Source organism: Grus americana, chromosome 6 (assembly GCF_028858705.1).
Source record: "Grus americana isolate bGruAme1 chromosome 6, bGruAme1.mat, whole genome shotgun sequence".
Taxonomy (NCBI): domain Eukaryota; kingdom Metazoa; phylum Chordata; class Aves; order Gruiformes; family Gruidae; genus Grus; species Grus americana.
In genome coordinates, this window is record NC_072857.1 from 21,135,827 (window position 1) to 21,162,542 (window position 26,716).

A 26,716-nucleotide genomic window follows, 5' to 3' on the forward strand; every position below is an offset into this window, starting at 1 on the left:
AACCTTCTGGCAAGAGGCAGGGCATGGAGTGGCAATCAGCAATGCTGTATCGATATTATAGCAGGAGGAAAGTGAAATTAGACTCATTTAGTTCCACCTATTCTTTCCTTCCTCTTTAAAGTAGCAGCCTAGGTTCAAGAGAAAATAGCCAGCCCTTAATGTATGAAACCAAGTGGACCAGATTTTGATGCATGCCTGCATGTCAGGATCTTAGGGGGTTCCAGCTGATCCTTTCTCTATAGAAAGTGATGTGAACCTCCTTGATCCTTTGTGACGGCAGCTTGAGCATGAACAGGCAGTCACTATTATACCGGGAACACACAGATTTGCACTTACACAGAAGTGGAATGCAAAAAATGGGTAAAGTCTAAGTTCATTTTTACTCAGTTTTTAATTAAAAAAAAAAAGCATTGCAACCATTTAGGATGCTAAACTTCACAGTTCTAAAGACCAGCATTATTGACCAACACAGTCAGTAGCCTTTTATGACAATAAAATCATAAGAATGTAAGAACAGGTATTATATTATATTATATTATATTATATTATATTATATTATATTATAATTATGTTCCAAGGGTACAGTTGCTGTGATACTGTGCAAATCAATAATACTATTGGGTGTGTAAATTTGCTATAATGGGCTGTTCTGTTGTCGAACAGCGGTTGTCAATTTTTTCCTTTTCTTCTCAACTTCGGATTAATACTGGGAATGAACATGTCCTCTTTGGTTGTAGGTTTTGCATAGACGCACAGTTACAAAACCATAAAATTAGCAAACCTATCTGTTTCTGTTTCTCTTAACAGGTTTTCCCTTTTTTTTAACTTTTTATCTCAGGGCTACCTTATCCACAAATTAAGGCTCTCACACCAGCTCAACACATTTATTTATTCCTGTATTATTCTGTATTAAACTGTATCAAATCATGGCATGCACAAACCTATTGGTTAGAAAAAAAATCCCAAAGATGAAATGTAAAACACTGTAGATGATGTTTCAACATTCAATGCATGTAAAAATACAGTGAACTTCAATCTTGCTACAAAAATAGGAAAAAAATCCTCAGCAAATGGGATGCAATACTTGCATATGAGGCAACTGATGGATGATTTCACTCATGACACAAATAAAAAAGATATTCCTAAAATTCTTGTACTGGTTTCCTGAATAAACACTGTGACCATGTCCATTAGTGCCACTTGATCAGTGCTGTAGGTAACCATTTCTATTCCCTATTTGAAAGTTTGGAAGCCAAAGTGATATAGTTTCTGTCAATAAATCAGGTATAGTTTATGCAGAGATCTTAATAGAGGTCTGAAGCAACAGTAGCATCTGTTAATCCATACACTTGTTCTAAACCTTTCTTGTAAATAAGTATTTTCCTTCATTTTAGTGTTTATTAGATCCGTATCATTTGAGATAGATGCTTCCCCAGGCAGAAGTATAAAATCTCTAACCATCATGCAGCAGTTGTCAGACTGTTACACTGGGAGAGGATGTGGTGACTGACTCCTTGGCTGTACAAGGTGGAATTCAGAAAGGGATAAAGGAAAGCTGAAATGTTAAATGGTACAGAGATAAATGCATTGAACATTAAGAGTCCTTCACATCTTGCTAGAGATGTTCACTTCTGCTTCAGGCTTTTCTCAAACTATTTCTTCTTCTGAGACTTGCAGGAGCATCAACTGCTACCAATACTCTCAAAAGACAAGTGAAACAAGATAAAAGTCTTTCCAGAATTGACATACAGCTAGATAAGAAAATCTAGGCATTAGATATTTTAAAGTCAGATTACTGATGTAAAATTGAAATAGAAGTTGGATTTCTGTTAGGAAAGTCTATTTTCCTTCTACCAAAGGAAGAAAAAACAGAGAGAATTGTAGTGGGTGAGATATTTTTGTCTTGTCTTTGATTGACAGGGCTGTTTCCATTCCTGTCCTGTAGAAGATTAAAGCACGTGCATGGAGAGGATGTGTGGACTTCAGCACAAAGAGAATCCCAGTGGGTACATGCCTCACCTGTAAAAGTTATTTAGTGTGGAAATAAAAAGATTCTTCCTTTCAAATAGTACAGAAACTTGGTTGAATATGTTCAGTTGGTTTCACTCCACTTCTTGCAACTCTATCATCAGACCTGGCTGATGTAGTAAGTTTTCAGCTCCATCTGTGAAAGGACTGAAAGGGTCTTCCATTTCTAAGGGCTTTAGAAGCATACCTGTAGGTCATACCTAGCATGTATCTGTTTTCACTGTAAGACAGACAAGATCGACTGATTTGACTATAAAGATCCAGGTTCAGCTGTGGGCAGGTAGGTATATAATTATATGTGATTTTGTATCATAAACAGACACAATTAGTACAGAACTCTACAAGGCCTGCTTTTATAGAAACACATCTTTTATCTTTGTAAAAGTAGAACTGTGATTTAAAGATAAATCTTCATACACTGTGAATGGCAGATAAAGGCTCTTTCAGAGGCATCAAATAATAAAGATAAAAATATTGTTCTTTCACATAGTATTTTCTCTCTTGTCAAAATAGGACTCATAAATCACATGAAATTTAGCAAGCTAAAAGACAATTAGAACACAGCACTTTGTGAAAATTTAGCAAGCTAAAAGACAATTAGAACACAGCACTTTGTGAAAATTGAAATAACTCTTGTGTTGGTATTTATAGAGTTTTCCTAATAACACTATCTAATAATTAAAGTATCACCCAAGCTAGCTATCTCTATAAACCGTGAACCTTTTTTGATGTATATAGGCTGTGCAACAGAATCATCCTGAAAGTATTCCAGAGCTATTAAAGGCCAGTTCCACTAGAAAATTTAAAATTGGTTTTACACTCTCTTTATGATATTTTCTGCTTATCCATGTGTTCCTCTATTGATTCCATAAAGTTCCTAAGAATTTGCTATCAAAGCATATTTCTGGGAACAAAATGTGCTACTCTTTGCTTCATGCTGTCAGTTTTAAATCTGAAGAACCTTAGAAAAAGTGTGGTGTGTGTAGGGTGTACTCAGTTTTAATATATCTTCACTTTTTAAAAGTTTGCAATGTCATCTATTATGTATATACACATTTGTATAGGTATTATATATTGCTTATAATTACAGGCAACATACTATGTTTCAGCTTTGATATAAATGTTCCTTTAATACAAATTCAATTATATCAAAGGAATAAATTTCGATGTAAATTAAAAGAAAAGGATGAAAGTTTAGTAACCATTAAGGATGATGCATTCTGTCCTGTACCATAGAGGACAGTGGGCACTTCGCTAATGATTTAGAGAGCAATGAATAGAAGCCTAGATTTTCACACTATTTATTCATATCCTGCTACATCCTTTGTGCAACCATATTCTACAGTCAGTCATAATGTTATATTTATTGCCAATCTGAGGAATTTAATGTTAAAAGTAATATTACTGGAAAATTCCTCTTTATGTAAAGCAGGAGGACCAGTATGCCAAGAGCACACAAGAGTAAACATGTTCTAAAAACATACATTAGCTAAATCAACTTTTCGTAACCAGAAGATATTAAATATTTATTTATTAACTTTCTGGAAAGTAGAATGTGTATCACTGTATCACTGGCATCAAACATTCTCTGCTCTTGTTGTACACCTAGTCCTTTTAGCAATGCTCAACTGTTTCCAGAATTACATTTTCCTACATGGTTGCAAATTAACAGACTGAAGTAACAAGCTATATTACCCACTGCACAGAAATGACATGAACATGATAAAGCACTCCCAATGCTGGTATATGAACAGGATTGATATTAGACTCACTTTTTTATTGATGTAATATGGGTCCATGTCTTCCAAGGGCTCAGACACCATTCCTGGAGGTATGTCACCATATATAAACGGAAGTGTTTTTCCTGCCTCCAAATCACTGTTTGGCTTTGGCCCATTTTCATCATCATCTTTACGATCTTGTTTAGAATTCTTAGCTTTCTCTGCAGCAATGCGTTGTTCAATAGCTGCAAGAGACTCTCTAGTGAAGTATTGGAAGCTGTCTGGTCCTGGTGGTACAAGCACTGACTGCTCCATCTTTTCATCCTGCACATTTTAATTACCATTTATTCTTCTGCATAGGAAAATACTAAAAGAGAGCAGAAAATAAAATTCAAACAAAGATATTAAAATCACCAAGTAAGAAAGATAACATTTATTTTTAAATGCTTTTGTTTATGCTATGTTGGAATGTTCAAATACACAAAACTAAAAATTATGTAAAAAAATAAGTGGTTTAGTTGGTGATTTTACCTTTGTAAGAGGCACTTGTGTGGTTCTTATGCTAGTTATGTAAACTGTAGTAATTTCTGAACTGTAAGACTATAATGATCTCTTACTCCAAATAAGGAAAAGCATGATACTTAAGAACAATCAGACACATTCTTTCCTCATAACTCTGATTATCTTAAAATCACCTCACATTCCTCTGGAATTGATCAGAATTATATTGGTAACTATAAATAGCACAGTTCATCAGACTTAATGCAGAAACTTCCACTGAGTTCAGCAAGAGTACCAGAAAACAAGCACTGTAGAATCAGAATTTCTATTCAACAAATAAAAATCACCTCTGCATATTATGAGGTAGTAAAGTAGTGGTTCCAAGTGAGTTTTTGTATGGGCAGTTATTCTAGATCATAAGAACAATTGCCTATTTTTATTTCAATTTAATTGTTACTATATATCTGGTTCTTTATTCAATAGCTTTAACTGAATAATTCTGAAAGTATTCTAATATACATATTTATTTATATATTGCAACTGAGAAACTTGACAAGGAAAAAGAAAGAAAAAAGAAGTCCTGTTAAAACTACGGATCTGACATCTTTCATGCTGCTGAATAATTTTCTGATGACATCAGACATAGAGGTGAAATTAAGTAATAAACCCCAAATTCTCTAGATCATTAATGCCAGGGTGAGCACAAACATCCTAATCACACATATGTACACATATGTATTGAGTAGTATACAGTATACACTGGATAAAATAAGAAAGAGGGGTCAAAGTGCTTATGGGCTGTATAAACCAATTTTCTTGATTTCTCAGAAAAATTTAAAAACCACCATAGTTCACCTGGATGTACAGAATCAGCACCCACAGTCAGGGGAATGGCTTCTAAAGAATTGAAGTGCCACATTTGTCACTGTAAAAAATTAAAGGGAGCTAATCAAAAGACAAAGTATTGACCCATGCAGAGTGTAGACTCATGTCAAAAACAGTTCTCTAAAGCTTTCCCTTCTTTCTAATCCTGAAAGGAATCAGAATCATCCTGTTCTGTCTCCATTAGGGGAAAAGAGGATATAAGAAATTGTATCTCAACCAACAAGAATTTAAAATCTTCTCTTCCTCCATATAGAGAACATCCTCCAGACATCCCTCAGCTCCCCAGTTCGTGGTTCTGTTTACTTCTGGGAACTGACTCTTCAGTCTCTTAAGTACTGAACAGTTATAAACTCATAGTTTGTACACTCTGACATTATTTCTTAATGTTCAATCACACCTTGCAGATACTGGGAAAGAAGTAAAAAAAACCCTATTAGCCATACTACTGACCTTGGCTGATCCCCAAACTGATCCCTGTGAGTGGCACCATTATTTGGGAAACAGATCTCACACTAAGCCACTATTAAAATATTATGGGAGCCATGGCTGTAGGTGGATACTACTTGTTCTGTGGGCTTCAGGGAGACACAGAGACTCAAAAGAGCCAGTCAGACTTTCTTCTCTGCTCAGCTTATTTAGCAAAGGAAGGGATGACAACTGTCTCTTCTGTCCCTTCTCTCTCAGCATAGCTATAATCCCCATGGGCACCAGCAAACGAGGCTACATAGCCCTGTTTGCCTTTCCCTCTCCTCCTCACCGTGAGACCCAGGAGGCTGGTCTTCCCCTTTGCCATTTTTCCTTTGAAAATTCTCTTCAGCCTCTAAAAACTCCAGCGTACATGGCACTTGCTGTTCCCTGCCATGGTGGCCAGCGAGGGCACGGCAAGCCTAATGAGTCCTGGCACAGTGGGAGGGAGGTGCTGGACAGTAGAAAGGGCAATCTCCTGTTTTGAAGAGGAAGGAAAAGGACAGCAAGCGAGCAGTCAGCAAAGGTGAACTCTGAAACCCTATGGTGCTCTCAGGATCACCTTTTAGTTCAGCTGAGTGTCCCCAGCTGGCATGCAAAACAAGGAGGTAAGCCTATAGGTACCCAGAAACGAGCTACTTCATAGCCATTAGTTAGGTTGCAAAAACATTTGATTCAGCTACTGTGTTTATATACTGAGTTTAAAACCAGCAAATGCTGTGGACTTTTCTAATAATACCTGTATTTTTTTCTGTAGAAAAGAACATTACATTATTTTTCTATAATTAAACCTATAACGTTCTCAGGTCTGTCAAATGTACATGGAGCAAGCCAGATATACACCTTTAGATTTATCTAAATATAAGTAGGCTGTACTTAAAATGTTTCAGGAGACTTTATGAAGATTTAATACTTTTTATCCTCTACTTAGCAGCTTAGAGGATGATATTTTTCTTTTCTTCCTGCATTTCTATGATTATAAGTCTTCAGAACTGCAAATAGAAGTCTTCTATAAATTCAAAAGTCAATATTATATATATACAGAATTCACTACAGTCTTAATCTCAAATCACTTTCATCTGTCATATCAGAGTAGTTAACTGAAAGTTCTGTATTTCCTTATTATAGTCGATAAATTCATTCTCACTTATCTATGTAGGGGATGGATAACAATTGATACCAGGCCAGTTAATCAGCTGATATCCTTCTGATTTCTATCAAGTGATTTATTAAATATTAATTTAATAACTACAAATTTCTTACACAATCCAAATGGACTTTTTTTTTTTTTTTCCCCTCTTTAGCATAGCACTGATAATTCAACAGCAGAAAGTATATAAGAATACACAAAATACAGATTTCTTACTATGGTCTTTCCTAGTCTCCTTCTGGAGTGAATGAGATTTTTTTTTTTTTTTTGCTTCTTAATCTCCAATTGTGTTTGAGTGACTTTCTTAAGAGCAGTGTATCAGTAAGCAAAACATTTCAAATTTTGGAAAATAAAGTACTCAGAACATTTGAAAATAGAATTGTTCTGTTTCTTCTTAAATTTCCCAGGCAAAATATATTCATATATACTTTGTAGTATCATTGTTGTAAGCCAGATAATTCCAGAGCACACTCAATATACTCCGTGTGCACGCACCATCTGTAAACCACATGCAGAATAAGTCTGTAGTTATTCAGCTGCATCTGTGTAATTGCACAATGCACAGTTGATCTGCCCATGCATATTAAGTCTGAAGCATCCAGAACTACACTGGATTAGCTATGCCCACACTGACCATCTGGGCAATATACATTCAATTGGTTCAGCACTTCCCTGATGGATGTGATCAGTTGTACACCTTGCATACTTGTAGATCTACACATACTTAGAGAATAACTCAAGCCGGTAAATATCCACAGAGTTTCTGCAAATTTCTAGATTCTTAAAATATCACCTAAATAAATTTTCTAGCCACAATAAAGGGACATTTCAGCAAATAGATGGAGAAATGGTGCCTTGTCTAACAGTGATTCCAAACCAGTTACACACTGGCCTTTGAAAAAGTCAAATAGATGATACATAACTCTCTGAAAAAGAGACAGGTTTGAACAAGAAGATTATTTCCTAACCTGATAAACATCTGGTTTACTGTTAGCTTTCATATTCTTCATGCCTTCATAACAAACTGTGACAAGAGTTCCTGGAGAGTTTGGTGAGGACAACCTTAGCATACATGTAGAACTACAGTACTGCAAATACCTAAACTTTAGCAAGCTAATTTCCTTATATTATCCATATGCTTAAATCTAAAACTGTAACATGCTTTGATGTTTGATATTCTGTGACAACACCCATGAATTAAAATTTAGCTTCTGTTTGCCACAGAATATAATGAATGTTGAGATGTTGAAGTTCCATTGGACCCTATGTGCTAGAAATGGAGGAATTTGATCGTAACAGACCAGCTCCAACAATGCTTGTGGTACAGCAGGTCTGGTTCAGCTTTATACTTTCACCTACATAAACACCTATATAAAGCCTTCCATAATGACCTTTATATCCGAATGCTGAAATCAAAATTGATCTCTAAAGAACAATCTTCTTCCTGCCCCTCCCTCCATCCTTCAGGTGCCAAGATTCTCAGCAATATAACTTTTAGCCAGCATTTAATTCTACTCAATTAGCATAGCAATATGATTAACTTATAGTTACAGCTTCTCAGATTTACCATATAGCAATGTGCCATGTGCCATTTTTTTCTAGAAGATACTATATAGATGTTCAGTTTCTCCTATGGTTAACACTGCAGGTGCTGAGTGATGCGAATGTGTTTCTAATATACAGACACAGTGGATAGACCAGAACGGTATTTTTGTTCTTTTGGCCTAGGCTTGACATACTGATAAATATGTGACAGGTACGAACTAGAGAATAACTTATGTTCTTTACTTTTGATGGTAAAACCTTGCATTCATTGGAAGTAGTGGTGAATTAATACTTTTGCCCCCCCCCCCTTCTTTTTTTGTATTCTCCAACTACTCAATTTGGTGAAAGGCTGCAGCCCTGGTTTGCTGGATGTGAATGTGCATCCAAGATGAAGTGGAAGATGAGTGCAAAAGGGAATGCACATGAATCTTTCAACAAATACATTGCACATTCTTTTGCACTGCTACTTGCAGAATTAATGACTCACAGGACTTTTCTTTATATACATCACTAAATATGATTTGTTACACTTGGTGATGTAAGAAATAAGTAATCTCTCACCACTAACAGAAAATAAAAATGACACTAAATCAAATTAAATATTAAGAAATTAGCAAATGAAACTACCCTGTTTTCATTGCCTTGTTAATCTCCCTTTGAATTGCAGGAAGGCACCCTTAAATGTCTGTACAGACGGCTGTTCCTTGTACTTTTCAGCACTGTGAAACTGATTACTAAGGAAAAACTCAGGCAAGAGAATTCTGCTAGAATAAGCAAAATTTCATCTTTGCCCTTCATTTTGCCCTTGCCCTGTGACACACATTGTGGTTTTGTGTTTGGCATAAACTAACAAATCAGTTCTATTAAAAATCATGCATCTTACCATTTTGAAAAAGCACCAGAGTAGTAAACAGTAGCATTAATATTTTGAAGTGTTCTAGATGCAATGATGTAACATTGGTAACTTCATTTTTATAAAGAGACTAACCAGATATTAGAGAGGTTATCAGCGATATGCACAGGGAACATCACCTGGCTAATTCAAGGCACAACTAACAAACCACAGCTGCTACAAAATAAAGATAAATCAGTGAATCTACATGTAAACTCACAGAGCCCAAATCTATGATACATTACTGCTCATTGATTATTGTCAGTTTCTCATTATTTTTGATTAAACAAATACTCATTATGATTCTTGTCTTCAGAATACAGAATAAATATGAATTACCTCCCTCAAAGTGTGGATTTGTGGGAAGAGAGGCAAGAGGGTACAGCCAGCTACTGTGGTTTTGTACATGAGGCATTGGCTAAGGAGAAACTCCTGTTCCTTTCTTCATGGCACTGAGCCTGTTTCTGGCCTGTTCATTTTAGAGCTACTACAGGTAGCAAAGGTAGGGAGGATATCCAAAGCAACACACTTGGCAGAAGGACAGAAATCAGATTCGAATACTGGGGCTATGCAACTTTTTATGACTCCCTGTAGCTCATCTATAAAATTAAATTTAATTCTCATGAACAGTTTTATAAGGGAAACATGCATATTACCAGACTGATAATAGGATTCTCCCATATCTTTTTTCACCATCTTCTTGATGTTCCCTGTCGGCACGGATAATGCAGATCTGAGCACAAGGACTTGCTTGCATTAGATTACTTGGACTTGGAAAACTATATTTATTTAATGCATATTCATTTTAAATAAAGGGTAGGTACATTAATACTGCAGACATCAGAATAGGGCACTGCGCTATAAATGAACTATCTGAAATACTGGAAGCAATCAAATAGTATGTACTTGGTCAAGTGAAAGTCTATGCTTTGCAGCTAGATATTTCCATTACCTAAGTTGATAGACAAGCAAGGTTATTGGCAACAGGGAAAAAGTCATGGAAGGGGAGTGATGAGAGGAGAGGATGACTATTTAGTTTGCCACAGAGTTGCTGACAGCCTTGGGTAGCTATGTGATTTAGGAAGGCACTTCAGCGCCCCAGCCTAGGCTGCCCAACAGCCAGAAAGCAGAACAGACAGATATAGGAAGTATAGTTAATGTCTGTGATATCCACGCTGTTGTATAATTGCTTAGCTTACATCTCATTACATGAGCTCCATCAGCAGCTCCAGGGAATTCAAAGCCACATTTTCCATCAATCAGCAAAACTCTTACGCTACCACAGGCAACAGACCATCTGATCTCTCTTTACAGTGGTCTGCCATCACTATGCAGGAATGAAATCAAGATTAATGGGATAGAAAGAAAGCCCATAAGAAAAGATGAACTTGGCATCTTAATGGTAAGCCTTCATTTGGGAAGGCAATCATGGCTTCTGATCCCTGCTCCTAGAGCTATTTCTCTATTATATCTAATAAATTCACTTGAGAAGAGTCAGTTGAAAATTGCCAGAGGTGTATCCATAGCTGAGAAGAAAAAATTTAGGAATACCTATGGGAAAAGAGGGTTTAGTTCTAGTTTTCACTCCCAATTAATTTCTTCAATGCAGGAAAAAAATACAAGCCTCAGTTTTGAAAAACAAAACAAAATAAAACAAGGCAGCCCTCCCCAAACAAAATAACTAACCAAGCAAACCCCCATGCTGGGAAAACAAGAATGCTCCCCGTGAGCTCTCTGTACTAGGAAGTGTTGTCTGCGGCAGTCAAAGCAGACTTTTGTGTAGCTGCAGTCTTTTCCCCCCTTAATACCTGGATTCTTAGTTCTATCCTTGTTTCTTGGTTAGCGTAAATCAGAAGACCACATGATGTGGACACAGCATTTTATTCATCACTATTATATATATGCATGCATTGTTGAGATTGCTATTCTCATTACATTTTTAAATGTAACTAATGTATCTCTGAGCCAAAATACAGCTACTATGCTTTGCTTTAGATTAAAAATCAGTAGCTTGCTTCTGCTTACTGCTTTGCTAGCTTAATTCTATTAGCTGCAACCAAGTAATTTCTGTTTTAGAAAGCTGAAAAAACAAAATTAGTTATGCATCTCCATAGAAAGAAAAAAATATTTTAATGGGACAAACCACAATGTATCCGCATTACTACTCCATCTGAGCAAATACATTTATTAGGTTAGAACTACTGGACTGCTACCGAGCTGAATGAATTCCATGCTTACTCTGTTCCCGCAGTGTATCTTGTGCAGCAAATGACTGCAGTACAGAGTAGCAATCTTTCTGCTTTCTTTCATTTCATCAGAGCAGGACCCCCTTCTATGGGCAATCTACATTACTAATTCAAGATTAATTTTCTCAAGCGATGTCTGAAACATCTGTTTCCATTTACCTTAGCAAACATAATAGCACCTTTCTTTGGTTAAAAAAATAAACAAAGCAACATAGGCTATGCAGTATAAATTATATAATGTTACCGATTCATTCTACATTAAGATAAAATTGAATTTAAGACAAGATTGAAGTTCTGGTTTTAGCATATTACCACCCTTGGGAAACAAGAAATAAAAGCTGATGGAAAACAGATTGCTCCATACCCTGGAATGATATCAAATTTGCATAGCTAACAAACTCGAAGACATCTCCAAAAAAGTTACTAAATTATGACCTTTGTGGGTTGCTTAACGCCATTAACAGCATTCTGGTACTTGCTATCTCATTTGGTCAATAGAAGGGCCAGTCTGACATCATAACCACAAGCCTTAAAGATGTAATGACAAAATTATTTACATTTTCCAAACTTTATGACAGTTTTGAAACAAGAAACAGTTGTTCTGACTGTTTTTGAAACAGTTTGTGACACAGGAAACCCAGACACCATATTAAGGGCAGAAGAGTTGAGTTTCAGCTTTCTCTAGTTAAATATTAGAAACAAGTATTCATACTTTATCCCCTTGCCTTCATTCACTGTGCACTCAAGACATGTTTTGGCGCATGCTTGGGCATAGTGCAGAGAGGAGGCAGTAACAGCCCCGCTGCCCTGTTTCAGAAGCAGAGTATTATATACCGTTAGTGCAGTGCAGCACCCAAAGTGAGGGATGGGATCCATCTCAAAAACTGTCTTTGAAAGGAGGGATTGCTCAAGTAATGGGAGATGCTCAAACCACAAACTAACTCTGCAGTCTAGGAAGCACATTTGCCACTGTATGACTTCTGTACAGTTCCTGTGTTCATCACCCCCTTCTGCAGCTGTCAGCCTGTCTTAGGTTTTGTGAGTTGCAACAAATACATGGGCTACATGTGAATCCAGTGTTTGTCAAAACAATTTGTATGCTATATGCTAATGTCACGTAACATGTAACATGTGTAACATATAACACATGCTTGTAAACACATGGCATTTTTATTGCTGTTTATGTGCGCAAGGCAATATATCCTTCTGATCCTGCTAAGGCCTCGCATCTACGGTTCTCCCCAAATGTCCTTCTGCAGTGTTGTGATGCTGAACTCATCAATGAGCAATCGTTTTTACCAACAGTAAGAGGATTCTGCTATTTCTTAGTAGCTTTCAAGCTTTCAACTTATTAATAATTTGCTAATAATAAGCAATGGCTTATTACTAGGAGATGAACATTTTCTTTTTACAGTAGCATAATTAGTATCTGTTCTCACAGATATAACTTTATTTAACTTCATAAACTATTTTATATATAAAGATAGCTCTCAAAATGTCTTACAATGAATAAAAAAAGTCACATCACTGCTGTAAAGAAACTTCTTCCAAAACACAGACCTGGTCAAAAATAAACAAGTAAACAATTCTCACCTATTTCCTGATTAGTTTTGAATTGATTTGCAACAAAATTTGAATTAACAATGTTAGTCCAATGTAATTTTGGAAAGTTCTTGTTAAGTGGACAATTACGAGGACACCATGTTTCAGTCTTGGGTCCAGGCATGGCTAGACATGACGGTAGTCCTGAGACCTGACAGTGCTCAGATCCTGGCACCTTGGGCCCTAGAGGTAGTATAGTTGCACAGTTCATTTATTCTGTTGAGTATTAGATAAAGTAATTGGCACTAACATCTAAGAATTATTGCTGCTAGTAATCAAGCAAGCAAGCACATTAGAGTTAGGTTCTGTATCTCTCTCTGCCTTCTTTTGCAATTGAGGTGATGTACTCCCCCTAGGTTACACGTGGCTTGGTAGGTCTCTCTGGCACGTCTCCTAGGCAAAGACTATCTTTCCTACAAATGGCACCTATGGTTAAGCAGCCATCCTAAAATCCCAGCATCAGTGCATATTCCCACACTCATCGTGTCTTAACAGATTCATCCCAAAGCTTCATACTTCCCATGCTGGTGTGCAGCTCACCACTTAGAAAAGCAGCAGCTGAAGCATATGATTCAGAAAAGCAGCATTTGAAGCAAGCGACACAGAGGCTTTGTAGAAATTTTTGATACAGTTATGCTTTACTCTGAACAGAGTAAAAGAGATAAAACCAAAAGTGAAAATACCAAAGCACTCCTCTGTTACTACTTCTCTGAATTTCCTAGTAACTCTTAGATTAATTTTGGGGGTCTGAGTCATTAAAACTGTTTCTCACACAAGGCTTTTCTCCAAATGGTCAAAGAGAACCTCTTGCTTTCACTACTCCCACCTTCTGCATCGCATAAGGAGACCACCTGGTCATGCCCATCAGCTCATCAAAATCCATCCACTAATTTGCTGTTTAGTTATCATACCACTTAGTAGAAGGAGTTTTCTTGGTCAGCTCCCATTCACAAACATACCAACTGTAATTCTGTGACTACATCTTAATTGTTTTACTGAAGTCATGCTAAGACCAAGGCTAAAGGTCAGATTTGCTTTCTGCTTGAACTGTTTCCCTGTGGAGCAGCCTGAAAGCTGGCTGTGGGGTGACCCAGCTGGCAAGCCTGCAGAAAGAATTGCTAAAAATGAGTTAAGTCTAGATGACATTAAAAGATGTGTTGACTTCCCATGTGGATGGGTTGCAGGCCTATTTACCCGTTCCATCCATCCATATCTGCCCTTGCAATATTCCACACAGCTGACGCTGGGCATAGGTAAGGTCCTACGTTCACTCTGAGAAGATGTCTAGGGATTTGCAAGAAGCCTGAATTCAGATCGATAGTCTTGGTGAGCACTAGTATCTACCTAGAGTTTCACAGAGATACTTCATAACTTGTAACACCATTTTGTATCGACATGGAACATCTTAGCCCAGGGAGCATGAATTAAAACATAATATTGGTAGTTATTAGGGTTTAGGCATAAAAAGAAGGAAGTATCTCAGAACTGTAAGCTGTAATGCATAATTCCAAATGATGAGTTGGATTTTAGAGGTCCAGCTGAACTGGGCTTTGTGTATAAAGGATTCCCCAGCCATTTCTCAAGATTTATTTCAGCAGGTTTTTTATTCTTATTTATTTCCTCCAGTGTTTAGCTTGTTTTCAGATCTAAACTGGTCCTACATGATATTTTCAGTTGCATAAAGGGGAAAAAAAAATCTTGAAAATTCCTAGAAGCAATGAAATAGTTTTTGCTATGAAATGGTTAACTACAAGCAGCAGCAACAGCATCTGCTGCCTCTGCCACACCCTTTGAGCAATGCCTTATTGTAAAAAGCTTCAGATTTGCAAAGAAGGGCAGAGCCTGGGAATTAGTATTGCTGCAGATGCAGTGGTTTGAAAGCCACTGGATGAAGACTGTTAACCACACTGACTTTTATTTAAAAGCAAAGATTTCACCTTTTTTTTTCTTTTGAGGTGCTGGTGAGTTTCCAGACATTTAATATTTTATTTTCTAATCCTACAATAAATGTTCAGGATGTCAATTTGATTTTTTGAAAATATAGGGATGTAATAAATAATCCAGTCAAAAGCTAGAAGTGATAAAATTATAGACTGTGAAATCTAGTGGTATTGGGATTTGGGAGTTTTTTGACGTTTTTAATCCTATGGTTGGTCAAGAAGAAAAATTAGAGAAATGTGCTTCTTTAAAATAAATAAGAATATATTATGCACAGAGAGTTTAAATGTTTAGCAGACCAGAACATTTAAAAATTAATGAACTTAATGCTATTAGGTGCACTGAGAAAACAGACAAAATGTATATTGCAGGTGACGACAAAGTTAAAAAAAAGCAAAACTAAGGGAATATCACTGGATACCATATGATATTTAAAAACAGAAAACCAGTAATCAGAAATTTCTGAAATATAGCTTTATACTTAAAAATAGCATAAATGATAATAAATTTGGAGCAACACACTCAGTCATTCAAATTCCGAGCCATTTCTGGTATTTTCCTGAAGAGCAGATCATCTACTAAAAAGCAAGAGACATTTACTTTATCAAATATAGTACTGAGCTATGTGGTTAAAAATATAACAGTAGTGCCCATTTAGCGATTATTTTGCAAAGAAACCATTCTCAAATGTAGGTCCAGAAATATAAAAAGGAAAGAGGCTTGAGATCTGTAGTTCCTATAAATATAATTCAGTGCACATCAAATGTGCAGTTAAATTATGTTAATGAAGCTAATGAAGTAATAAAATATTTAATAATTTTAAAGACTTCTATCTTGAATTGAAACCAACAGATTTCAGTTTCGAAGGTCTGTATCATCTGAATCTGTTCATGTGGATCCACCTGTAAGATAAGAACTCAAATAGGAGCAGCAACACGGTATAGTGAAGACCACAGCAAATAATGGCAGGTCTGAATAACAGCAAACCACGTGTCTTTCAGCCTCAGCTTTTCTGATGGGGAATTAACAGTTTACCCATTTTAAAGGATTTGTAATTGGTGCTTAAAATACTGTCAGCTATTCTCATTCAAAACCACACATTTGTCTTTTTAGTGACTGAAAGTACTCTTCCATTTGTGATTTGAACTGCTTCTTGCTGTTCTAAATTGTCATTTTTAATGTTGTAATAGAGGTTTAATTGTTTTGGAATGCTTTTTCTAAATAGCAATTTTTAGTTTATAGTAGTGAGTTATAATGTCTTCTGGTATTTTGGCACTGGGTGTCCAGGGTAATACCTGAAATAGTCTGAAGATAAATGATAAGATTAGTCAGTTTTGTCCATAGCTCTTTACTCCACTAATAGCAGACCCAGTGTGAAAGCTAGTTCTAGCCCTACTAGATGAGAAAAGCTTCAGCCAGTCAAACTCCCAGAGTCAGGTATTGATTTACAATACACCCAGCTGAGAAACAATGCAGAGAGGCATCCCTCAGCACGTCACTCTTCTCTGATCAATGCATCTGAAGGCAGGGCACCATTTCCTACAATGGAAATAAGTGCACTACAGCAATATAAGATTTTCCAGTTATGAAAAGCAAGTCTTTAGCATATGAACAATGAACATTGTCAGAGAAGAGATTGATACAATGTGTAGGTCAAGTTTCTGAGGAACCAAAGGACATTTAAGTCTGAGGGAAACGTGCACAATTAAGAAGCTTAGATATGATCATGTTACATTGATTATGAGGCAAGGACAAATTGGGGACTTAATATTCACAAGTGGAAATTACTTCAAACAAATCTTAATTTGCTTTTGAGGAAAAAGCATATGGAAAGTATAGGTACAGAAGAATTTTCAGGGTTAGGAATTTTGACTAGGAGTTGATTTGTTATGCCTATTTATCCAGTTTCTGTTATTTATTACTCTTAAAATTCTTGGGTTTCTCTATGATTTAAAATTGCATCAGGATGTATGATTGTAATGTAACAGTTGAACTCTTGATCCTATTGAAGTTGGCCTGAAAACATGCTATTGACTTCATTCATGCAAGTTTTATTACCTAGTTGACATATTGGATTTATATCTTGAAGAAGAATTCTGATTTGTGCTAGGTAAAAATCTAATTTCAACTCAAACTCTTTTGTTTTACCTTAAAGTAGAGACACATTAACCTGGAGGAATTCTTCCCTTTTGTTTTCTTTTACATACTGAAATTTTACCAGCTGAATTTCATATGTGCTAAAAAGGTGCAGTTTATTTTTCTGAACATATTTTGGTATTTCAGTTCTGTAGGACTAATGCATAAAAAAGAAATATGAGAGATATATTTGTATTAATAAATTAATAAAAGTACTATTGCAAATCATGTGAATATATCATTCAATATTTACTTATTAAAAATTGTGTAGAGTGTTTACAAATTCATTATGATGGAGGTCTTTTGTCACTTACAGTGCAAATTATCTCTCAGACTTTAAGTTGTGGGACGGTAAAATGCTTTTTACATTAGGACATGTAATGTCATACAACATATAATGTCATTGGAAATAATTGCTATAAAACATCGATTCTCAAAGTGGGAAAAGTTGAGGATGGGGGCAGGGATTTAGCCTGGGGAAAGCCATAAAAATAAGGTATGAAAAATGCATCAAAAATTTTGCTCTCCCTTCCTCTCTTCTTGTTTTTCTTGCTCAAACTTTTTTTCCTCCATGAAATCTTTTCACCTTTCTGGCAAGCGCATGGGGGACTTAACATTGTCCTTAAGTAAACAGGTGCTAGGAGTGAGATGCGTGTTCCCTCCCTCCCTGTCTGCTCCAGTCTTCCCAGGCGGCCGGACTTGCTGGAAGCTGAGTGCTACGTAAGGAGTGTTTGGGGCTGGATAGGATTGGGGAGGGGGTTTTCAGGTATGCAGTTGTGAAGCTAGGCTTTCTGCCAGGCTGTGTAGTGAGGGAGTTCTTGGATGAACTAAAGGTTGACTGCAGAAGCTTGGAGCGAGCCAAAGAGCAGAGAGAGGTGAATGTATCCAAAATATTCCAAAACCAAAAAAAGATCAAGATCAAAACTGTTATCACTGTAAAAAGTTAAAGACAGATGAGAGTGTAGACCACGAGGCATTTTTTCAGTGAGAACACAATGATCTGATACATAACAGATGGCCAAAGCATAAGACTGCAAATAGGTATCTTACACAGCCTGTCCCCTTAGAGACTATGTCCCTTAAAAAGAATGGACTTCAGTGAAAATGTGCAATATATGACAGTATCAAATCTTAAGACGCTTGTTTTGAAATATGAGCACATAGACTTAGCAGCAGCAATATGAACTTTTAAAATTCTGTTTAATTTCACTACCTATTTCTCTCAGACTACATCTCTAATATATTTGACAGTGAGCAGCTAAAACTGCATTCCATCACAAGCTGCTCTTGAAGCAATTTGAACCTGTCCATACTGTCTTTTCTAGGAAGTCCTTCTGGATTTGGAAGGCAGGTTGCTTGCAAATCTCCAAGTTTGCAGCAGCAAATATCTGAGCTTTTCCAGGAAGATGTCTCTCCTGAGTTACTTTTGTTTTTATGCCCTGAACAGCCAAGATGTGTTCACACTGCAGGTAAATGGGTTTACACACCTTTAAAGATCACCTTTTCAGAATAGCATCAGAGCTGTCCAAACCACATGGGCCCTGCTGAAAGCTGGTCTCCCAGCTCTCTTCAGAAATATCCTATTTATCCTATACAGAGTCCAATTGACTCAAATTGTAATTATTTCAGACTTGCTTCCAGTGTCATTGCTGGTGCAAGTATTTCAATTTCTAGGTGGAGTGATTCATCCCAGCCTGAGTGCTTAACACAGCAGCTTGGCACATGAAAGCTAGCAACCAAGCCTAAGGGCTGCTGAGGTTAGTGGTGTCTGCGCTACGAGTAGTCATGATAAATCCGATTCTTAAATGTGTCAAATGTCCTCATCTAAGTTTTGGAGCCAGACTATGTCTAAATCTTACTGTACTTTCCCCCCTCCCCATACGTTGCTAAGATACAGTCTTTCTTAGCCATCCACAAGGTTATTACTGTCAAACAATCTCTGTTTTCCATCATGCTTACAAGAAAGCAAGTTTCTCTGACCTTACCAAATAAAACCTGCCCATACCCAGGGTGATTTTCTAATTAGTTGCTTAGGCTTTGTTTTCCTGCTGTATAAATTCTCAGAAAATAGATGATTGGTTTCCTCTCAGAGGGTCTTTGCAGCCTTCCTTCATTATCTCAAGTTCCATTTTTTAGATGTTAACTCCATTGTTCAAATTTTCAATTTACATCAACACTGTGCTTTCAAAGAAGATTCCCAGTCACATTTAGGAGACACAAATATCTGCAAAACTCCCTCATTATCCTCCTTTCAACATCCTCTTTTTCAAGACACCTTCCAAAACTCTTCAGTGGTTAGGCCACTCAGCTACCAAAACTACTCCTTCACCTTAAAGGTCTTCTTCCTCTCTGTGCTATCTGAGCGTTTTTCCTTATACTTAGATTGTGTGCTGACTGGGGCAGTCATTCCCTTTCTCTCTGTGTTTGAATAGCATATACAGATTGGGATCCTGGATTCCTTATAGGAACCCCTACCTGTTATAGGCAAACAAAAATATCCATATCTATGCAAGGCAACAGGTAATGCTGGACACAAACTGAAATAGAACAATTTGTGGGTAAGAATCTAGAATTTAAGAGGTGTTAAAGTTCAAAATTGTGCACTTTAGATGAGTAATATGAAGGAATGCTTTCAGAACTAGAGCCTGACAGAGCCAGAAAGCAGGAAGTTTTTAAGAACAAAGTTCCTGAAACTTCCAGAAGTAAAAATATGCACTACAACACTGCAATACGGTATTTTAACTGAGATAACAGATCAACGTTTCAAAAAAAACCCCCAAAACTTTCTTGTTTTAATCCCCCAAAGCAGTTAATAATTATCGCTTCAGGAAAGCCACCTAGATTAGAAGCATTACGCAGAGTAAAACAGACCTGCAGACCTCTAAAGAGAGGGGGAAATTGCTTACTGTGTGGCCTTCAGAATAATGCTAATCACAGTTTCACTACCCACAGCCATTATTTAGCCATCTTCACAATCCTTTCTCACATAACAGAGAGCAAATGGCTCATATTTCATATCTAGAATTTATCTGAACAGACAGCTAAAGGCATAAGCCATCCTTTTCCAACATGCTAAACAATCAACGATTCACACAAAAGTCAATCTGAAATTCTTGTCACTTTGTTTTGGGACATTATATTTTTTGCCTAAGTACCTAAATATAAACTTAAATATACAAGCTTAGACCTACCTTATGAAATTTCAGCCTTATATCATAGTCAATCTTACTTTAATCACAGGAGAGGAAAAACCTCAAACTTTCAAAACCATGCGTTTCCTCCATTTCAGAATCCTACAAAGCATATAACCCTGAGAAATAAATGTCACTGCTGAGATACCCATAGAAATCTTATGTGCAAAGAGGTCAAAGAAAAAGGGAGAGAAAATTGAATAAAACACTTATTACTATTAGACAGTTAAATAGTACTTAATGTACTGAAGACAGATCTGTTTTGGAACAGAGAAACAGCTTTTAAAAATAAAATTGAATGTTCACTACTCCCTTGCCTTTTTTAAAAATCAATTGATTCATATTTCCCCAGCTTTTTTTTTTCTTTTTTATTTTTCCCCAAGAAACTCAATGCTAGCTATTGTCCAAGAATTAGGCATGCAGATATGAGAGGGGGTACTGTATCAGCTACTTTGCTTTCTCTTAACATGTCTTGTAATTTATCATTCTCTACTCTTAGGCAGTATGCATTTTTGTTTCTCCCAGCAGAGCCATTAAATATTATTTAGTGCTGGTTCAGGATTAGTCTGAACTTAGACTTCACAGATGTATAGAAACCCGCCTTGAGGGAAAAACGGAGGGCAAGTCTGAGGTCAATGCCCACAAGTGACCGACTCACAGCCAGCCTGTGTAGCAGCTAGGCAGCATGTAACCTAGAGTCAAAACTACCAGACACACTGTCTAAAATATATGAGAATTTCTTTTACCAGGCTGCAGCTCTAGAACTCCTGTAAATTGTAAGAATCCTTGGGATTGACATTGCACATAACAACTATCAACTAAAAAAACCAAAAAGGCAACAAAATGTGTATGCCCTGCTAAGCCGTTGCTCATTTTCAACTCGTTGTAGTGATAACCTAAGCAAATGTGGTTGTTAGCAAACCAAAGGAGACAATGGTTCTTTCTAGCGTGGATTGAAGTTTGTGGGTGAAACGAAATGGTAGCACCACTGCTACTACTGTTGCAAAAAAACATTTTCAAAAAAATAATTCCAAAATAAAAACCTAAAAAATATTATTTGAATAAAAGTAATCTTCAACTGGAATTCTACTTAAAAAGTACTCGAAGTAATTAAGATTTTTTTTTTCTAATCTCATTGCACATGTGTATCAATAAAGCTGTAAAATTCTGTCTACTATATGTCTCACTCATAAAATATGACAATAGTTTCACTTCAGAGCAGGTACAGTCCTCATATCTCGTGACGTAAAACCGTGTCTATATTAGCATTTCCAAATTTCCTATTTATATTTCTATTAATAGAAATATTTTATAATTTTATATACTTAATATATATTTTATATATTTTATAATTTATATTTCTATTTGTATTTCTATTCTCATTTTTTGTATTTTGGTGCATAGTTGCTCCTTATTACAGACAAATAGGCTAGTGACATCCTCCGCCCTGCACTCCTAGGATGTGGTTTTGTGTTCCAGAATCACAGACTCACAGACTGGCTGAGGTGGAAAGGCACCCGTGGAGATCAGGTTTTGTGTTAGAATAAAGATATTTTGAAAAATTTTCTCACACCTTTCTAGTCCAGGTAGGTGTAAATTCTGTTTCTATAAAATGTTACAGGCAGCTTTATATTTGCTCATCAAAAAACTTTTATTCACATCCTTGCTATGGTTAACCAGTAAAGCCTATTTAATCTAAAAAAACACTAAGAAATTAAACAACATTTTATTTTAGACATATTTTCTGTTCTTTCTAGATATAATTGAAGTGTTGCAGAGTGTATATACTGTAGAATAAATGTTTTGAGGCGATGCTTATCTACTTTAAGAATATCCTAATGAAGATAGCTTTTAGGACGTCTATTTTGGACCCTGTATAATTTATCGTATACTTTTCTTTAAGTCTGTTATACCTCAGATATCTACTTTTTGTAGACTCACAGAAAAATTGGGTTGGAAACAATGATCAGAGGTCACCTAGTTCATCTCCCTGCCCAAGGCAAGATCTTTATACCTAATTCCCAACAGATGTTTCATCTAACCTCTTCCTACAGACCTTCATGACAAATTTCACAGATTCCTCTGACACTCTATTGCAGCTCTTCACTATCCTCTCTATTAAAAAGTCCCTCTCCTTATCTCATCTGGATGAGCCCATTTCTTCAGTCTTCACTTCCTGTCCCACCCATTATGGACATAAAGAACAGAATTCATCTCTAGTATTCAGCTTCTAATGATCCACCAGCCCCTTCCTTTCTGTTTTCATCTGTAGACCTACTCCAGGAGTACTGCAAAGCTGCTGAAAGAGCCCTGCTGAGACATTCCTAAGAGGAACATCTATCATCTGCCTCAGAAATATCTCAGTCATGATTTCCTCCTGGCAAATAAATTCAACAATAATTTGAAACAAAATGGTTAGACACTTGAAATCATTAAAGAAAATGAAAGATCTCGCTCTGAAGGAAACACCATTAAAAAGTAAGTAGAAAATGGGGTCCAGGGAGGGATGAGAGGATGGAAATATTGCAGGCAAATACATCTGGAACACAGTCAAGTCATTGGCTTAAAATGCAGCACTTAAATAACCAAGCATTTGAAAGCTTCCTTCAGATACATTACTTCAGTTAAAAAGTACTGTAGTTGCTGCTTAGTTTTGTCATCTTTGACCAATACCACTATTAAATAAAGCCTATTTGAGTCACACAGGCCTCTACATTTATTCATAATATTTTCATTCTGACCTTGACAGGATTTGGGGCTTTATTTTTTTTTGTTGTTTTATCAGGAGGATGATCTTCAGTTTTGAATTGTATTATGAAGTAATTTTAAAAAGTCAATGCTGAAAGCAAAGTAGGCAATCTGTTTAAGGAGTAGGAGAAAGATGAAAAAGGTTGATCTGCATGTTTACAAGGTACTGAAATAAATTACCAAGATAGAGGGCATGAGATGGGATAAAGCTTGAAAGAACAAACTGAGCTGGATATTTCTGAGAACAAAAATAGAGGAGTTATGCCCTTTTTTTCTGAGAGACTTGTGAAAAAAGAGGAAATGAATAAAAAGAAGGATGGAAACACTTTAAAATAGAGTGCTGGAAAGATGGTCAGAGATGCACTACATACTGCTGAGACAGAAAGCAATGGAAAGTTGCGTTCAGAAAAAGCAATGTGGTGAGAATTTCCTAGCACAAAGAAGAAGGAGAGAGAGCTTCTGGGGCTGATAAATGCAAACAATAAATAGCATGGTGGCTGAGTCAGAAATGTGTTTTTTCAAGTGGTATTTAATGTGGCAGGGAAAGGTACTACCCAGAATTTTAGTAATAAGTGCGAAATAAAATCAATTATTTTTGACAGAGCTAAATATCACGTTAGAAGAGCACGAAAGGAGGCCTGGAACCGCACATACTGGTGGAAATGGAACAGACAGAAATGATGACACACTAATCAGTAAAAACAGGAAGCCTGAAAACACTGAACACCCATGTATTCAGTAAGACTTCACAGTGATTCTTTAAATAATCTTACCGTTAAGAGAGATCAATGCATTTTACAGAAATTGGACTAACCCCACTATGGAAAGGGTCAGGATTTCTGAGTCTACATTTGCCATTTAACTAATTACTTCTCCCACACCAAAATTTCAGTTGTTTCCATCAAACTTTTATATGTTTTCATGGATTGGAATCTACAAAGAATAAACCTACAACTAGAAAAATGGATGTAGCATGTGCCAGAACTACTGAGCATTGGAAAAAACATTTGGAGAACTTGGATGATAGTCCTCATCTCCCTACAACATTAGGTTCAGTTAGAAACATCAGTTGTAGCTTTTAATGGTTAAAATTTACTTAAAGGTTCCTTTTCTTTCCATTTTAGAATATTTCAGCTTTACGATTTTTTTCTCTTTGAGCAATTTGATCTCTTAAGTGCTCTAAAACATTATGCTAAAAAAAACCTAATGGTATTCCTTATCTAGTATGTCTTACTGATGGCATAACATTGTTTTTCTCAGTTTACAAGTGTGAATATATGTTGTTCAATTTTTAATTTAGTTTGTCTTCTGCTGTATTTGCTTTGGCATCAATAGAAAGTCTATAGGCCAAATACAGGTCTCTCACTCTTGTGGAATCCCACTGCCTCCCATATATCAGCTGCCTTCAATGGAGAAAAAGAAGGTAGAATATGTTCCTGCTATTGGAAGAGAATCAACAAATCTCTTCGTGATGTTTAGCCCAAACGACCCAACGTGCTTTCCCACAGGTGAGTTGGTACTGGAGTTGAGAAAATTAATAAGATGAAAGAAAAAACGTTTATCCAGAAGACTATCACAGTTGTAAACACATACACACACACACACACACACACACAAAAATTAGAGCAAGCCTTCTGCTCCTTTTCAAAAGAAATTTGCAAAGAAGTACCCACTTCTCCTGATAACTGCCAGAATCTTTCTCATAACCAAGAGCAGAAAAACTGTCACACTTCTTTAATCTCAGTTCTTCAATTTAAGGTAGCCAAAAACCATAGAGAAGGATCAGTAAAATACCATTTAAGAGACAAAATCCAATGATAAGCTTTGTGGTTTTGTCAACTAAATAGACCTGCTTCTGTCATTAATGTACAAAACTCTTACAGTAGAAGTCACATGTTTGAAGGATGTGGTGTGATATGGATAGTAGCAGTGATGCCATCCTTAAAAGTTAATAATCAGCTATCCTTTAAAGTGCTTGGCATTGGAATAGTACCTTGAAGAGTGATATTCTTAGACATTCTAAAGGTTTTCTAGTTCAAGGCCATCTTCTTTTTAAAAAAAGAAATAATCTGTCATTCATTTTAGCTTCCCAACTATCTCAGTTGTTGACATTTACAACTTCTGAAATTTCAAAGCAAGTTTAAGTTATAATATGACAATTTCAATGTAGATTTCAGTGATCAATAATAAAGTACTGTTGCCCTGATACAGCGTTTCAAACAGCTGATGGGAATATATGATTCCATGATACACATTCATCTATATAATTTTCCTGTAAATCACTACGGTCAGACTTCTAAAATTATTTCTTTCTGGTACAAGGTACTATGCAAATTGCTTTTTTTTCCCTAGAATTTCCCTAGAATTGTACTGATTATACTATGCCTTATGCAATAAAAACTTGACATCCCTTGAGGCAGGCTAAAGGTCTTACTTTCCTCCCCCCCCATCACTGATACTTTCTTTAAAATAATGAAAACTTTCTGTGACTACCTGGCAAACTGAAGAAAAGGCTGCCTGTCTCTAACTTGCTTTCTTGTGTCTAAATACTTCAGCAAATATTCAAGATCACACAAACCACGCTCAACAGAATAAACTAACAGGGTGTCAGTCTTGACAGCAATCATCCTGTTATTGTCTCACATTAGATTCTCAGAGTCATTTTTAGCACAGTCTTTGTTGCCTTGTACTTTATAACACATCGGTCAAGCCTGAAAAACACAACAGGAAACTAGGTGCACTTCAAGAATGCAACACTAACATCAGCCAGTATAGCTCAGGAGTTTGATGCCATAACCACAAAATAAGCATTTCTGGAATCGAACAAGTTTTCAAAAGTGACAGAAAACACCAATCTATTTTCAGCTACAGCAGAATGAGCGACAACTTTTTCAAAGTGGGAATGAAGGGTGGGTGGGTTGAACAGACAGCCCAATCCCAGGTAAATTAGTTCAGTGGGAGTCTTTTAAACACATACCTCAGACAAGCAGCAGAGGAGAAATCCATTTTAGAATAGACGCTGAAAGAGCTTGATGTTCACCTGGCAAATTTCTTGTGCTGTTTGAAAAAGCAAGACGGTTCAGATTATGAACCGAGATATACCTACAGCATTACAACCAGTCCTGATCAGTATGTAAATGAAAGCAAGAGCTTCTAGCAGTGTAGTTGATCCAAAAGACTAAGGCCAGCGGGGAGATGGAGAGAAAAAAGAGGAGGGAGCCCTTTCTTCCTTCGGTAAACCTCAAACATTTGTGTAAAGCATTTAGCCTTAAAGCAGAGCTTCTGTATGGGAAGGAAAACTGTACACTCCTGCAATGCTACAACTTTGACTAAACCATTGCTTGCTTTAGCTCTTAATATGTTTCCCGTGTGAAGGAACAACATGACCTCTGTTAACTTCTAAACAGTTCAGGGGAAAAATCTTGAATAATAATTTAAACACCACCCCCCCCCCCAACAAACTGGCAAACACCCAAAAATATATGGCCAGTGAAATCCATCTTGTAACAAAATGCTGTGCTGTCAAAAAGACCTGACTGCAGCTTTAGAAACATTTTTGAAAACACCAAAATTGTATTTTCTCCTTAATTCTGTGATTAACAATGACGACAAAGCAAGCATTCAGAAATGATTTAAAAAAAAAAAAAAAGAAAAAGAAGGGGGGGACC

The 26,716-nt window shown here is 36.5% G+C and overlaps 1 protein-coding gene across 5 annotated transcripts in view; it reads right to left on the reverse strand.

Moving 5' to 3' along the window:
• Positions 1–26,716, reverse strand: part of LOC129207790 (sodium channel protein type 1 subunit alpha) — a 97,236-nt gene that overhangs the window by 63,577 nt on the left and 6,943 nt on the right. For 4 of the 5 annotated variants that reach the window (XM_054829219.1, XM_054829220.1, XM_054829222.1 and 1 more), the window contains exon 2: positions 3,801–4,116. In XM_054829219.1, the coding sequence (XP_054685194.1) occupies positions 3,801–4,064 (264 nt within the window). In that variant the 5' untranslated portion in view covers positions 4,065–4,116. Of the gene's footprint in view, positions 1–3,800; positions 4,117–26,025; positions 26,106–26,716 lie in introns of all 5 variants that reach the window. The other variant, XM_054829221.1, reaches the window with a different exon arrangement.